Raw genomic sequence first — 17,218 nt, 5'->3', positions numbered from 1 at the left:
ACACGCAGATCATGGTTTATACACCTGTAGATGAACTCTTTGGAGAATGTTGGTCTCATCTGACTAATATAATCGTATTTACTTGCACTGAGATCCTCCCAGTGAACCATTAGATCAGTTTTCTCCTCCCATTAAGCTCCGTTATTAGCTGCTGCTTGTATAACGTTGTCATTTCTATAGTAATGGGTAATATAAAAGAATCTAAGAGATTGTTTTTTTTTTCCTAAGGTATATGTTTGAATCTTGACTGAATAAATAATGAGAAAATATGAATTAAAAAAAGTTCTGATAAACCTAGTGCTAAAATCTACTGGTAATTTGAGTCTAAACTGTCCCTATTATCCCTTTAACCAATTTCTAAACAGAACTAATTAGTGCGTAGCTTTTAATCCATTTTGCCCTCATTACAACCACTTTAGTTCTAGACTGGAGAATATAATTGGAATGCAAGTTTTGGGAAAGTGCCATATGTTTCCTTAAATTGGTTGGCTATTCCATGGGCTACTGGGTTTCAATGTGTGCAATAGCATGTGCTCTAGATCATGCTCCCCAAAAGCAGCGACACGTCTTATTTATCCTGAGGAAAGATGAGGTATTCTACTCAATTAACAAATTACGGTTCGCAAAACAATTCACAATAAGGGACATTTGTCAAAACTAATGCAGAGTGGAGAAGTTGCGATCAACAAACAATGAGATTGATTCTTTCATTTTTACGTGTACCCCTGAAAAATGATAGCTGGAATCGGATTGGTTGCTCTTGCAACTGCCCCACTTTTTCTTTGCACTAGTTTGGATAACTCTCTCCTAAAGTTTATTACTTGTAGATTCACGAACTTTGAAGCTGAACATTCGCAAAGTAATTTGTCTCAAAATCAGTGAATATCTATTAACAGCTGATGATTGACAAATTGGTTTGTGGACTGCACATTGTGAAGATGGCACATTAATTGACTCCTTTCTGAGCGACATTTACAATTATCATGTGACTATTTCTTTGCTTCTGCATGAAGATCTCTAAACCTTTCAACACTGGTAAATGTAAGTTGGTTTGCACTTCTTAAATTTCATGAATATGTTATAATAAAGGGGCAAACTGTTGCCTCTCATCTTTCTGCCTAGACTCTTGCTTATATCCAGCATGTTGTTCTTTTCCCTCCGTTCATGACTCGGATTAGGATTTTCTATTTGTACATTACTGTATTGCTTTTCTCAACGCTGTGCTTGATCCAACGCTGAGCCCTTAGCTATATCCTACTCAAGTACACTTTTCTTCTTACCTCCCTTGTGTTTTCATTGTTCCGATCTTTAGATAATCATTGACACTTATGTTTTAAGACAAATCAAGAAATATTAGGGTCACTACTCTGTTGCAATTATACAAGTAAAATACCAGCTTGTGGACTCACAAAGAAAAAAATGAAGTCCTAGAAAGTCCTAGATCTAAAAAGACTATGGATTAAATGAGCAAGAGTAAATATGATTAGAATGGACAGCAATAGCTTTTCAGTTAGTTGGAAATTCAAAGCCATTTATTAGTTCCATCTGTAATAGCAAAATAATAGTTTTCAAAGTACTCATTTGGTCTCTGCTATGTTATTCCAGAAGCTATTGATCCAATCTTTTCAAGTAGATTTCAAATAAACAGACAAAAACCCTTCAGGGATGGTATGAAAGTGGAGTAATCTACAGTACTAGGCTAACAAGGTTTTTGAATGAGTATATAAGTAGTACTCATGGATTCTTAGTTGGTTTCCCAATTCTTGCAGTCCATGCCATTTCTATAGACTTTGCTAGTGGTTTCAGTAAATAAGGGCATAATGAGACTAATCTCCTTAAATCTCTCTTAACCATTTTCTAACTATTGTAACTGTTCCATGAACTGTTAACCTCTAACCTTTCGCCTTTCAGATTCTAATGCATCTAATGTTCTTTTATTAAAACTCTATAAAGGGAACCCAGATAGTGAAAGATTGGCGCTTGCCCGTCAGCGCATCCCCTACCGCCTGGGTCGTGTTGTAGACGAATGGCTGCTAGACAAAGGTAACTTTTGTGGGGATTGGGAGGTTGGTTAAAAATGGTGGAGTGAGAAGGTGAAGAGAATTCTTCAAAATAAAACTGCCAAATTATAATTAAATCACCTAAACATTATCAGAAAAGTTGTCTTCTTCCTCTTTTACTCTGTTATTTTTGTCACTTTTATCATAATTCACAATATGAGAAATAATGTCATAGCTGATAGTAAATTCACATTTCAACACTCCATTGAAGACATTAATATTCATTGCAAACAATCATATTTTTTATCCTTTTTCGGGAATTTTAGGGATTGTTCATCAAGTTGAATTTATCTTTAATTCTGCAATTTTCACATATAGATCAGTTTTGATATTTAATAATGCTGATGCTATATCATATTCAGGAAATATTAAGAATTTAAAACTTAATATAAACGCAGTTTCTTTTTTTTCATTTGGATCCAACTTTTATCTGACATATGCAAACAGAATTCTTAGAAAATCTGAGGATCCGTGGCAATCATAGTGTCACGGTGTCATTTACAACATAGACAGACGTGTGAATGCTTTAAAGGGGTTGTCCATTACTGGACAACTGATGACCTATCCACCGGTTCCCATAGGCCACCGGAGCAGCTGATCGGTGTTGGCTCCGGTTGTCAGACCCCCACAGATCATGTACTGATGACCTTTCCGGTGAATAGGTCATCAGTTGTCCGGTAGTGGACAGCCCCTTTAAGCCCTTAGCAGCATATTTCAAATTAATTAAAACTATAGAGAAAATAACAAGTTAACAATATTACTTCCTAGTAACTGTATAGATTATTAAATGTTACATGTCTTCTGGGATAAAAAGAGTAAGGATCTTTTGGAGTAAATGTCCACAACTTCTGTCCCTCATCATATAAAGTCTAGAAAGATATTTGAAAGGCATGAAGTGGTGGCGTGAAGAAATGTTTAGCTTTTTGAAAATGTAATGGCCCATTTGTGAGAACCTAATAAAATTGAGATTAAATTGTTTATATTGTTTCACATAACATTAGTAGTTGGAAAGAATTCTTGGTTGGTAACGTATTAACTATTACAGTTCCTGACGCTATTACTTTGTATATCCATATAATGAAAACATTCTGAAGATTTACAGCTTTTACTTTAGTGAAACATTTCTAGGTCATTCCTTATGGCTGTAAAGAAATAAAAAAAGATTGTTTTCTAGCTACAAAACTGCTCCTTGCTGTAAGCATACTGGGACTCAGGAACTCTCGCCCACTAGCATTAGTATCGACAGACATCACAGACTGACTAAAGGAAGACGTAATACCTTTATAGCAGTACAAAACATTAAGAGTTGCTAGGACCAAGCTCAAATTATATTGTTCCTATGAGCAGGCAAATTGCCAGTTTACTTCTTAAATAAACTATAAGGAATGGCTAAAACTGGTTACAGTAACATTGCAAGTCCCACAAATATTAATCCCCTTTAATGTATAGCTAGAAAAATCAGCGACACACGTATAGCTATGAGGCAGTTAGGTAAATACATTTAGTTACATTTTTACAAGTTGTTCACCAATTTGCCTTTGAGTAGATAAATTCAGTGTTTGATAATCCAGACATATTAAATTTTGATCCTTCCCAGACCTTTTTATAAATAATTCGACTCAAGATAGCAATAGCGTTATATATATATATATGAATATCGGAAGTGATGCTCTTTATTATATTCTGCAGGTTGCTGTACTGTATGTAAGGTTGCCTAACAACCACTTCCTATCATGGAGTTTACCATTTCAGTACATACTGTGAGTAGCCCCATAAAATGCTATCTGCTGTACAATAGACTGCTTCTCTATACTAGACGGACTCACTTTAGATCTATTTCACTGAGGCAAAAGAAAGCATGAAAAGAATAAACAACTTCTGGGGGGAAAGCTATTCTGTCAGGTCAAACATAACATAATACAGCTTCACAATAAAAAATAAAAAAAAGCAAAAGAAGGTGGTTGAGGTACACAAAAAGGTCTTTAAGGCTGAAGTTATGGGAAACTATTCATGGAATACCAGCCGAAGAATATTTACTTTTCCCTACGTAAATGGTTATGATTGCTGACAACACTTGACTTCTACAGAACCTTACCATGAAGGAAAAACATAAGCTTGACTTCAAGAGTCTACTTGGCACGTAAAAGCCCTCTTTAGACTGAGAAGTTTAATAACTTCTGATAATATTTACTTCTTGGCTCAGATATTACATCTTGCAGGGTTGATATTTGATCCCATGGCAAGCATACTGTTTAGTAGGACACAACATGTTCATGTCTGAGGTCTTTAGGATGAAAGGACAAAACATAACTTGGATTGTCTCATAGAATAGTTAGAAGGACATTTTTTCCTATACATGTCATGTCTTTACCATATCCAGTGGCACATATTGGATATAGAAGGGTAGAGATGTGAACATTGGATCTACCGTCTGAAGCGTTGGTCTGAAGTGAATAGTTCATGTGTCCGGAAAACACACGGAGCGTTTTTCATGGCCCCATTGCAATCGTGTACATTATTGCTTTCCCCGGTTCGCAACCTCCCCTCCTCACAAACACTTTCCCCGCGTTTCATCCCTCCATGCTGCTGCTTTACAACCCCCCACCGCTCCGCACAAACACTTCGGGCCGTGAAAAATGGCCTGTGTGTCAGCTGGATTTCCCAGTCCGACCACGGTACATGTGAACTGGGACCATTTTCATTTATGATGCTAGGAGTCCCATCGTCCCCATGGAACTACTGTTCTGCAATAAACAAAATGATACAGTACAAAACAGCAGTTCCGTGGGAATCAGGAACTCCTAGCATCATAAATGACTATGGTCCCAGGAGTCCCGTTCACATGTACAATGGTCGGGCTGGGAAATCCGACCGACACACTGAACATTTTTTACAGCCCCATCGCGGTCGCGTGCATTAGGGCTTTCCCCCTTTCCCCGCTTCACAAACCCCCCCCCCCACCGCCACCCCCGCTTTCCATCCCCCCATGCCACTGCTTCACAACCCCATCACCACTCTTTACAAACCGTCCCTCCCCCCACCAAACATGCATAGCACACACAGAGAATTACTTACTGAACCACAGTGTTCACTCTTGACTGGCGCTGTCCTCCTTGCTGTGAACCTGTAGCCACTCGCTGCTGTCCTCCTATCACTGTGCTCAGAAAATGGCGGTGCACAGTGGTAGGCTGTTTGAAGACATTCAACTGCCTCCTCCGGCACTACCCAGAAGAAGGGAGGAAGGTTGTGTGAGGCCACTAGAGGAGAGTGTGTCCATCCCAAATTTGCAGCAGAAGTCAACCAGGTTGCTTTGCCTGAGTGACCTTGCTGCAATTGTGGGAACTGCTCCCTCTTTTGGCCAGCATATGCAAATATTCAAACTTGTAATATAATTTTGAATATTTTCTGGCATGTAAAAACATTTTTTTTTTTACCAATTTGTAAATAATTCAATAAGCATCAATCGATAATAAAGAAAAAAATAGTAGCGACACATTACCTTTAAGGTCACCTAATGTTCTCGGATGGTTATTTTACAAATTCGTGATTTCATTTCCTAGTTGAAATTGCTGAATTCTGGAATGAGTAAATCCGGTGAATATTAGTTTTGCTGAATCATCAGCTTTGTTTGCATATGTCAGATGGTCTATTTATCAAACAGAACATTCTATTGAAAGTGCTGAACATATAAGCTTTTGCTCCCTAGTAAATAGACTCTGTGCACTGTGGTGGAAATACACGAAAGTGCTGCTATTAAATTAACTGATTGTAAAACCTGAGCTGATCGCAGCAGTTTATAGTGAACCTCTACGGTACCAGAGTTATGACCAGAACTTGCATGCAGTAAAATTAGAATCGAGCCAGCCCAGGGGAATATACTGCACGTGCTAAGGTCAAACTCCTAGAAACGTAATCAAATCAATGGACATTTCTACATAATTAAAAATAACACACACATACATACATACATACATACATATATATATATATATATATAGATAGATATAGGTATATACATATATATATATATACACATATAGATGTAGCCATCTCTATCTTAACGTTTAACGCATTAAATACACAGTGGCAAGAAACTTTAATTTGACTTTTTTGATGACTTTTCAATGGCTTTTGTTGTGTGATTTCACGCTGGAGCGAGTTATCAAGATAAATTTGGCTACATCTGTATATATATATATATATATATGTATATTCATCTGATTAAAATGAAAGCTGCATATTGCATATTACACTTGATATACGCCTTTTGGCCATGTTATTGTTGAGGTCATCAGCATTGCACTTTTAATACCTGAAGATGATTCTTACTATTTCATATGGAGTTTGGGCACACCAGGGTCACACATATTATCTTCCTTCTTCCAGAACTAGAATCAATTTTGGTATAAACGAAGAGAAAATGGAGGATTGAGATACCTCTGTGATCAAGCCCCAATATAATCTTTATCGGCTGATTATATGTATACATTTATATATATATATATATATATATATATATATATATATATATATATGGAAAGTTCAGAAGAGAAAGTCTTATGTGAAATCAAACAAATTCTTAAGTTTATTGTGTACATAAGTTTTTACGTTTTTGGTCCTTTTAAGTCTTTCTATGGCCATGTTCTATTTAGTTCAAGTTAGTACAGTTTCCGGTTATGTTCATCGGATACAGGCCACAGACCGCTGACAATTACGTCTTTGATAGGTTGGGAATTCTAACCACAATATAATTTTACTGCTATTTTTGGATCACTTCTGCAGCTAATACTAGTGATTCCTTTAATAACATTAATGGACTAAAAAAATTAGCTTTCAAATTTGTCCTTCGCTATAAATAGATACCCATTTCTATTTTGATATTTCTGGCACTTATAGCTTCATTGTATTTACCTATTGGGTAATACACCAAGATATGCCAAGACAAGTGGAAAAGGGGATTTTTAATGCTATAAGCAGTTGCTCGGTTTTTAAGCCAATGAAGCTATACGACTGGCAAAGTTGTAGATCAGGACGCATCAGGACCAGCATCAGATTTTTTTAGGCTGATACAGCGATATTGGTCAGGGTCCTATTGTGAATCTAGGACTAATAGACTGTAGACTAACATCCAATAGACAAAAACATTTGAACCTGTAATGGACTTGTCATTCATGAGTTGAGTTGCTCTCAGTTCAGGCAGTGCTATTCATATTAGTCTATGCTTAGTGGAGGAGATATATCAAAACTGGTGCACAGGAAAAGTGAAGTAGTTGCCCATGGCAACCAATCAGATTCCACCTCTCAGAGGCCTTTTGGAGAATTCAAGCAGCATCCGGATTGGTTGCCCCAGGCAACTACTCTACTTTTCCTTTGCACCAGTTTCGATATATCTACCTCAATGTTTTTATTGCAAGTAATAAGACATGTTGAGGCACCTCACAACAATTATAGTGAGAACAATAAGAAATGCCGAGAATTTAGTAGCCACATACTGTAGAATACATATACATGATTCGGTACAATGCCGTATGCAGCTTGTTAGATGCTAATAGCACCAAGGGAGATGCTTATGATCTTACTTGGAACATGAGTTTAGTAAAAACCAAAAGCAGTTGCGTCCCATAAAATAAAAAGTTCACACAAAATTGCAAGGTTCTATGCATTATATAATGATCTATACTTACCCATTACCATTATTGATTTCACTTGGTCACTTGTTTTATGATGTTATTTCACTTTATGCATTTTTCTTTGCATTCATTTCTTTATCTCTCCAAATCCGTTCCTACTATGGTGTTATTGACAGAACGTAATGAATTCTCTTTTCCTTCTCAATCCTTGAAAACTTAAATTTGAGGTATACTTATATATAAATCTCACCCTATTTATATATACGTGTACACATTTGTTCAGACGTCTAACCTAAATTTAACCATCTAATAATTTCTGCTAAACAGCTGCTAAACATTTTTCTTATTTGCGTCATTTGTTTAAAAATGAAAATCATAGGAAAGAGTGAGAGAGAACCTAAAGATTTTAAACATACGGTTAAAAAAAAAAAACGTTAAAGGGACTAATATTAATTACTTCAAATGCAGGAAAGTGAATTAATGATTTTTAACCCTTTGCTGAAAATAAACAATGAACTCCTCCAAAAACGGGACAGGGATATGGAATTCTGCTGATGTTCATGGTCAACATGTAGGAATATGAAGTAATAATATTGTAGGTCTAAAACATATTGGATCTTTAAAAAGCATTACTTTGATATTTGACACTATATAGCCAAAACCTCATATGAATCACGTGATTTATTTTATTTTTTTAAATCTTCCAATTTCTTAAGTTTTAATTTGCAAGGACAAAATAGAAGCAAAGTCTTAGGCTGGATTCAGATGGGACGGAAATGCTGCAGATTTTTCCTCAGAATTTTCGCAGGGTTTCTGCAGTAAAATACTCATGTCTTATGTGCGTATTTTGCTGTGGATTTAACCCCTTCTACATTGAAACAGATGAAATCCACAGAAAGCATCTAGAACAGAATGAGAATGCTGTGGCTTTAAAATCGGCAGCATGGTCTGATTTCTGACCGGAAAATGTTCAGCAGCATGTGGATGAGATATGGATGAAAACTGAAACATTTCCGTCCCATGTGATAATGTTAATTCCTAGCAGATTTTTTCTTGTCCTAGATAGCAACATATATCATACCACTTACAGATTTGTAAAATTCGGATGCGGGTTACAGCTCTGGGGTCCGCAATCTACCGTATATCAAGAGTGGGTGTCACCCTATCCCCCTCCCACCTGTTGAGGCAGCCACCAGCTGTGGAAATTTGGCCACACATGTGCCTGGCTCTCTCTTTTATGTTCTATGGGAACTATGGAAACGTCAGTGTAAGGGCTGCTTGGCTGTTTCCGTAACTCCCAGTGAACACAATGAAGAGAGCTGTGTGCATGCGTGGCCATCTCTCCACATAGTTCCCACCTCAAATCAGCAGTCGACGGCCGCCTCAGCGGTTGGGACTTGGGTCGGGTGCCCCCGGTGTTGATCCAGGTGCGAGTCCCAGAGTTGGGACCCGCATCTATCTGACATTTATGGTATATCCTGTGGATATATCATTAATGTCTGGGCTAGGAATAACCCTTTAATATATATGTCACACAGCAGATTAGACACTACTTTTGGGTAAAATGCGCCAGAAAAGGGGGGCAAATACATTGATAAATGTAATCCATATACAGTAGTTAAAAAAAATACCATTCTGTCTGCCAGAAGCCAGCATTAGGGGGAGCTTACTGTATACTGTTTGTACATTTAATGCAATGACATGTAGTATGCAGTTAACATTTAAGGGGGTTGTCCAGTCCCAAAAAATTGATGGCCTGTCCTCACGATAGCCTATTAATATCTGCCTGGTCGGTGTTCTACACAGTGTCGCAGTAAAGGCAGGTAATCGGTGGAGGTCCCAGTAGTCAGACCCCGACCGATCAGATGTTGATGGCCTATCCAGAGGATAGGTCATAATTTTTTTGGGGGACTAGACATCCCCTTTAAGCTTCATGTAGTGGTGCATGCACTTAGTCACAATGGTTTATTTTAATTCTATTATTATGCAGGGGATTTTTAGCTCTTTATCACACAAATGGCACTTTAACCATTGTAAAGGTATATTATGAAATGTATCAGAACATAACTTTGAACCTATTTAAATTAAAAGCAACAAAATGGTGTAATTTCAGTTTAGACATAGTATTTAAGAATATTACATTTCTAAACAATGTGTTTACATGAAGCAAAATAAGTTGAAATAGATCATAATTCATACATGTAACTCAAAGCTTGCCCTATTATCTGGTCTGATCAACCACCTTTCCTAATTGTTAATATCACCTAAATAATCTGAATCCAACCTCTGATACGGTGTATAAGAAGCCACAGAGTAAATTATGTTGGCGTTTTATTCTGCCCTTTGATCCGTGATTCTTTTTATACGAGTTTTATATTGCCCTTTACGTGCTGTGCTTGTTAAGTTGCTCATAGTGCGTTGCATATGAAGAAACATTAAAAATTACAAGCTGAGAAGCGGCCAGGGTTGGGAGAGTGTTACGAACGTAACTATAATTACAGTAATGCACTTCATACACCTTATGCCATATATATATTTATAATTTGTCCTTTAGTATGTACCGTTATCTATGTAGCAGTGATTACTGCTTTTATCTGCAATAAATCTCCATGGGAACTACAGGAGAGGACAGCTCTGAGAACCACTCAGTAGCTAGCAATGTTTGGTGAAGTGGCGTATTTTGAAAACTGTCCCTTTGATCCAATAATATAGCATATTCGAGAAATCCCTCCTCTGTAGCATTAAGTTTAGAGCTCGTCATTTATTCTACCTCCCATTTTAGCATATTAATGCAAAATATATCAATCACCTTGTATATACTGTTCATTTATGAATCAGAAAATGAGTAGCAAATCAGTTCTTAGAGTATATTGCAAGCTTTAGGCCCAGTTCACACTGAGTTTTTTTTCAAAATCCTCCGAAATCTCCTCTTATTGATTTCAATGGGAGGCAGAGTAGTTTTTTATTCCGGGTTGCTTTTAGTCGCTCGTGGAAAAAATGCAGCAGTTCCGGCTCTGATCCCCCATTGAAATCGCTGCGATTTTTGCCCGCGGTCCTCAATGGCCGCGGGCGAAAAATGCCGCAGGCAGGTCAAAATCTGCTTCAAGATTCCTGAAGGAATTTTGAGGCAGAATTTTTTCTGCCTGCAAAACACTCCATGTGAACTAGGCCTAAAGAACTGGCGCTTGGCAATAAGAGTTTACGGAGTTCATCAAATGTAAATGATCATTAAAGCACTCCATGAGGAGTTCAGGTTTATATAGACTCACTTTATAGCTTGCAAATAGATCTACCCCGGATCTTTAACCTAGTGAGGTATATGGTGTCCTTCAGTATATGGCATGTAAATAATTTCTAATTTTGCAAACCAATATTAATTACTAAAATGTAACAATAATTATTATATAGTCTTAATAAAATAACTTATGCGGTGCCAGTAACTAAGTGCTTTACAAACACTTAAACTGTCACATCAATAAAACTCTTAACAACACATCTTTTTATTCAGATCGCTAGATCCATTTTGGATCAATATGTCACTTTTCCTCATCTGGTATTGTACTCTCAATGAATTATCTATAGCTGCAGACTATTGTAAATATACACTGTGTTTGCTTAGTTATAGTTTAGCTTTTAAAAAATTAACAGATAAAATCCTCCCTTTAACATGTATCACCAGTTCAACAGGCGTCCTCAGGGGTACTCGGGGCTATAATGGCCATTCAAATAGAAATCTATGCAGATGTGTCCACCCTTACCTTTCCTGGAATTTGGTTAAGGACTCTAATTTATCATGAAACGAATTCAATACAATATCGTGACATGCTAGCAAAACCCTTGACACTGCAATTCACATCACACCACTGGGTGGCCACATATAGACACATATAGTATAGACACCTCATGACAAAGAATTGTCTTGTCAAAGCTGGTCATCTCGTGCCACACTTCTAAGGGTATGAAGAGATAAGAGTAAAGATAAGGAAGGACACATCTGTAGAAGAGCAGAGCTTCAAGTCACGTAGAAGTCTATCCTCAGTTTGCATGAATTCGGACACATTTTTGCTTTAAAATAGCATTTAATAGCGATTCTTGTTTCATTGCCCCTGCTATATTTATACAGCAGTGCAGTGTGGTGATCAAATATGAGTGCCAATAGCTATTTCCTGTCTTGAAGTTGAAATAGCTTAGTTAACCACTATAATGACGCAGCTTAATCTACAATTAACATGAAATAATATACACTTCGATGGCTTAATCGGGATAGACCTTAACTATTAGTTTCCTGTAGGCTCTACTGACACTTTAGGTGCAGTTACTTGCATAAAGTGCAGAAATGGAGAGAAGCATAATTTTCTATATTGCTTTGCAATAGTCTCATTCAGTAGATTATTAAATTTGATTGAGTAAATTTGAAATATTAATTATTAGCCCTTTAAGATGGCATTGACGCTTAGAAAGCACGTGGAGTCTGTGCAGCTCTGTATTGCGAAGCCATAGTCACTCTGTGTGCTGCCATATGGTGCTCCATATGGTGTAATATAGTATATGATGGAACATGCAACTACTTTTAATCTGTTGGATTCATAGAGAATCCAACAGAAAAATTTTGTTAAAAGTCTCTGTGTAAAATCAGGGCATATGGAGGTAAAGTAGAACCCCATAGATGTTTATGGACCCCATATTACATTTCCTTACAACTAACAGGTTATATGAAACTGTAATTCAGTCACAAGCACAAGGCTTTAGTCAAACACCGACAAGCAGAAAGTGTCCCATTTGTCAGGTTATTTGTTTCCTAATTGAGGGTAACATTTATTTTTATTGTATTTTCATAATAGAATTTCAAGAAAACAAAAAAAAAATTTTTTAAACTGAACAAGACAATGAAACATCAACAGAATTCCAGATAATAAAAAAAATCTACAATTCTAAACGCAATATGGAGGAACTTAATAGCTTAAACTTAAAACAATGAAAAAAAAATAAAAAACTAACCAAAGCTTAAAATAATTGAGAATTTTGTAACCATTCACTAAATAATACACTAACCTATAACTATTGTTTTATCTTTTTCTAATGAGACATGAACTACTCCCACTCCCAATTGGTAAATAGAACATTAACTACAGAGGGTTAAAAAATTAAATTCATTTATAAACCTGTTTCAATAAAGAACGGGAGGTGGGGCCGATAAAAGGCAGGAAATGGGAGCTATACCGATTCAAGGATGTGAAGTCCCTTTAACATTTTCTGCCTGGAAGGATGAGAATTGGGGTAAGGAAACGGAGAGTAACCATGGAGGAAAAACAAAATGATAGAAACCATTGTTCTGGTGCTGCCGATTCCCTCTGCTTTGTGTGTTAAGAGATCTGATTTGTGTGAGTGCTAATGAGTGGTTACTGGTGATGGTGGCATATGGGGGTAGTGATGTGAAAGCGAAGTTAATGCCTCTGTTATCCACAAAACACTATAAGGGCTACTACAGAAGTGACTATGCTCTTTGCATCATCTGGCAAGTACATTGGAGAGCAGAGGAATATGCACAACCTACATGTAAAATGATTGCTACAATATGAAAGGAAAGTGTTCATTGTCTCATATACAGTAAGAAGTGTTCTTGAGAAGCTCGGTAACTTTCTCCCTGGTGAGAACACTTGGCTCCGCTTCTGATAGTGAAATGCTGAGTGGGTTTTTGCGAGCGCCAGCAGTAAAGCTGCCATGTTTATAAATGTTTTAAATATATACTTTAAATAACATGGTTACCAACTTTTTAAAATAACTTCACTTTAAACCGTGCCGCTGAGCTTTTGTGTCTAAGCCTAGCATGCATTACGTTGTCTTGAAAACCATGTAGCACTGCAGTCCCCGTCATTCAATGGTTACTGAACTTCTTTATGACATGTAATTTGCATTTCAATTAATCGTGTTAAATAAATAGGAACTTCAAAGGCCTGAAGTGCGAAAATGGAGGAATATGTTTCAGTGCTTGGGCAGTACATGGAAAGCTGGGACATTTCCATGCTTTCACGGACATATTTTTTTTACATTGGGGGTCGTTCCTGGTTAGCAGGCTACTGGTAACCAAGATATCAACTTACAGATGGCTTTATCAAATTATTTATTCCTGGCCTAAGTCCTAAAACAAAACGGTAACTGCATTCACACAGATATTTGATTTGTTTCCAAAACTCGATGTTTTTCCCTCCTTTCCTGCAGCCCCCCCCATCTGTTTCAGTGTATGCTACGGCTGTGCTACTTCAGGTTGCCTAGCAAACACTTAACTTTCTGTCTGGGTGACCACAAATTGGGAACATGTAGCTACATGTACTGAAGTGGTCACAGAAAGTTTTAGCTGCTATACAATCCACTGCTTCTTTACACGACACAGACTTGTTTTAGGTTTTTCTCTCCGACTCAAGCAGCAGGAAGCATGAAAACATTGTGCGAGAAATTATGCTGCTTCAGGATACAGACAAGCATAACAATGAGGAACACATAGAGGAACTAGTAAGATTGTAAGTAATGCGTTATCTGTGTTCTAAGAAGTAGGCAGATGGAAAATGTTTAGCAAACGGAGGGCTTTAAATAGAATGTTTTATGGCGGTGCTTTATGTGTTACGTATGAATGTCGGGAAATTTTATTGACCCCAGATGGAATAATTAGACTGTTGGTTTGATAGGTTGTGTGGTGTATATATATGTTGACACCGGCTGGTATTGAATCTGTTTAGGTTTCCTTGGCACCGGGCATATCATGCAAGGTGTATTAATTTAAAAGACAATGAATGTTTAATGTATGATTCGATGTACAGTAGGTTCAGTGGTTGTGTAAGACTAATGGTAGAGGTTCTTCCCTTGCATATGATCATGTGTGGCTGCGAGAATGGTCTTCAGCTTTTGTATGTGAATGTCATAAAAAGGACATACATAATATATATGAATATCTGAGATAATTACACAATCGTTCTGAAACCGCTAGTTCACGTATCATTGGACAGGTTTCAGATCATTGGGTTGCAGTATTTTCAATACTTCTGCAGTAGCACCAGAGACTCTTCAGAAGGGAATATGTGGATTGTGCTGCTACAGAAGGAGGAAAAGCCAGGGGCATTAACCAGGGAATCTGCAAGCATTTCATTCCCTGACACAAGCACCTGTAGTGTCATCGAAAAACAACAGAGACAGACAATCATTATGTACTTCTATTCTATAGCTCCTCAAGACATTCTTGTAGAGCTTTATGTTTATTTTTCTTGGGGAAAAAATTTGCAGTCAAACAGATTTCCATGCTGTGGATCTTCATAACTCTCTCCCTCTTTTCAACATTTATTGGGTGAAGAGTTTGGTGTAAGTTTTAATTTGCAAAGAAAAGTTGTTTTACATATTGTTTAATATTATGATCTGCATATATTTATTATAATGTCTTACTGAGATGTATAATATTAAAATATATTGTTGAATTGCTTTATTGTTTTACTAATATCCCATTTACTACTAACTTGTTTTTCTTCAAGTCTACTACACTACAAGACAAACCATGTTGACAGCTGCAAACATAACTCTTCGCCCATTGTAAAGTCCAACATTCCATTCACTATTGCTCCAGTCTATACCATGTTCTGTATTTCATTTACACTCTTTTTTTATTTAGCCATTTTAATCTGTAAGTAAATAACCAACCTGTTAATGTTTTATTTCAGAGTTATAGGATCTTTATGTTCATTTATGGTCCTTTCTCATTTGAACTCAACAAATGGAAACCAAAATTAATAAAAAAAAAAAAAAAAGGGATTTTTGATCATTTGGGCTGTTTTCCTGGTCTCCTGGATGAAAATTCTGTTGAAAAAAACATAATTTCTGTTCCTCATATCACAGAGATTAATGATTCTTCTTTCACTTAAAAAAAGCTAGAGGTTCATTGCATATATTTTAACAATATCCATGTTCTTGTGGCAATAGATATCACACAGATGTAGGCTCATAAGTCTGTCAAAGAAAATATCATAGTATAGAGGCGAATTTTTTGCGTGAAGATTAATCGCTACTGTCCACTGCCTAATTCTCACATCATTCTGCCTTGTAAATGTACATAATTGGTAACATATAGAAAAACATGATTCTCATACTTGTCCATTAGTCTTAAAGATTAGTGCATACAGACTGGTAAGAACCAGGTGGCAAATAAAATCTGCCACCTTCTCGGCAGCTCGGCATCACCTTACATAGTTACATAGTGTAGCTATGTAAGGTGATGCCGAGCTTTTAATCTTCCTCTGCTATAGCTACATAGTTAGTACGGTTGAAAAAAGACCATAGGACTTTGTTTTACCCTTACCGATCTAGAAGACGATTCAAAACAAAACATAAGGCATTAATCAATCCGGAATAAAAAGAAAAAATTCCCTCCTGATCCCAAGTGACAATCTGACTGGATCAACATTCAAATAAAAATTGTACAGGTCATTTATATACTGATGCAAGTTAATCATGTCCCCCCTCAGTCGTCTCTTTTCGAGGCTAAATAAATGTAATTCTATTAATCTGTCTTCACAAAATTCTCCATACCCCTTATTAGATTAGTTGCTCTTCCTTGTACGTTTTCCAACTCCAGTGCATCCTTTATATGAACTGGAGCCCAGAACTGAACTGCATATTCCAGATGAGGCCGCACTAATGCTTTGTAAAGTGGTAATATTATATCCCTGTCCTGCGAGTCCATGCCTCTTTTAATACACGACAATATTTTGCTGGCCTTTAAAGCAGCTGATTGACATTGCATGCTGTTATTTAGTCTATGATCTCCAAAGTACACCCAGATCCTTTCCAACAAGTGACTCCCTCAGTGTAGCTCCCCATAGGACATATGATGCATGCATGTTGTTGGTACCCAGATGCATTATTTTTCATTTATCCACATTAAACCTCATTTGCCAAGTGGATGCCCAGACACTCAGTGTGTCCAAATCGGCTTGTACTTTATGAACATCTTCTATAGACTGAACAATACTACATAGTTTGGTGTCACCTGTTAAAATAGAAACAGTGCTATTAATCCCATCCTCTATATCATTAATAACTAAGTTGAATAATAGTGGTCCCAGCACTAAACCCTGGGGTACACCACTTATAACTGGGACCATTCAGAGTAGGAATCATTGACCACAACTCTCTGAATATGGTCCTTGAGCCAATTTTGAAATCCAATTGCAAACTATACTTTCTAAACCTATAGACCTTTAATTACCCATTAGGGGTATAGGAGGGACAGTGTCAAATGCCTTAGCAAAGTCCAAAAACACTATATCCACAGCGACTTCTCTGTCTAGGCTTCTACTCACCTCTTCACAAAAACAAGTCAGGTTGGTTCTGTCCTTAGTAAAACCGTGCTGGCTGTCACTTATAATACTATTTTCTGTCACATACTTCTGTATATTTATCCCTTAAGAGCCCTTTGAACAGTTTCCCCACGATGGATGTTAAGCTTACTGGTCTATTATTACCCGGAATTGACGTTAAGCAACAATT

The 17,218-nt window shown here is 37.0% G+C and overlaps 1 protein-coding gene across 17 annotated transcripts in view; it reads left to right on the top strand.

The window, feature by feature from the left end:
* The window catches only part of NRXN2 (neurexin 2), a 760,118-nt gene that overhangs the window by 631,343 nt on the left and 111,557 nt on the right, over window positions 1-17,218 (top strand). For 10 of the 17 annotated variants that reach the window (XM_075837449.1, XM_075837448.1, XM_075837440.1 and 7 more), the window contains one exon: window positions 1,954-2,043. The exons of the other annotated variants lie outside the window; for them this stretch is intronic. In XM_075837449.1, the coding sequence (XP_075693564.1) occupies window positions 1,954-2,043 (90 nt within the window). The remainder of the gene's footprint in view (window positions 1-1,953; window positions 2,044-17,218) is intronic. 17 annotated transcript variants of the gene reach the window in all.

The sequence above is a fragment of the Rhinoderma darwinii genome, chromosome 9 (assembly GCF_050947455.1).
Source record: "Rhinoderma darwinii isolate aRhiDar2 chromosome 9, aRhiDar2.hap1, whole genome shotgun sequence".
Taxonomy (NCBI): domain Eukaryota; kingdom Metazoa; phylum Chordata; class Amphibia; order Anura; family Rhinodermatidae; genus Rhinoderma; species Rhinoderma darwinii.
This window is presented reverse-complemented; position numbering and strand designations above follow the sequence as displayed.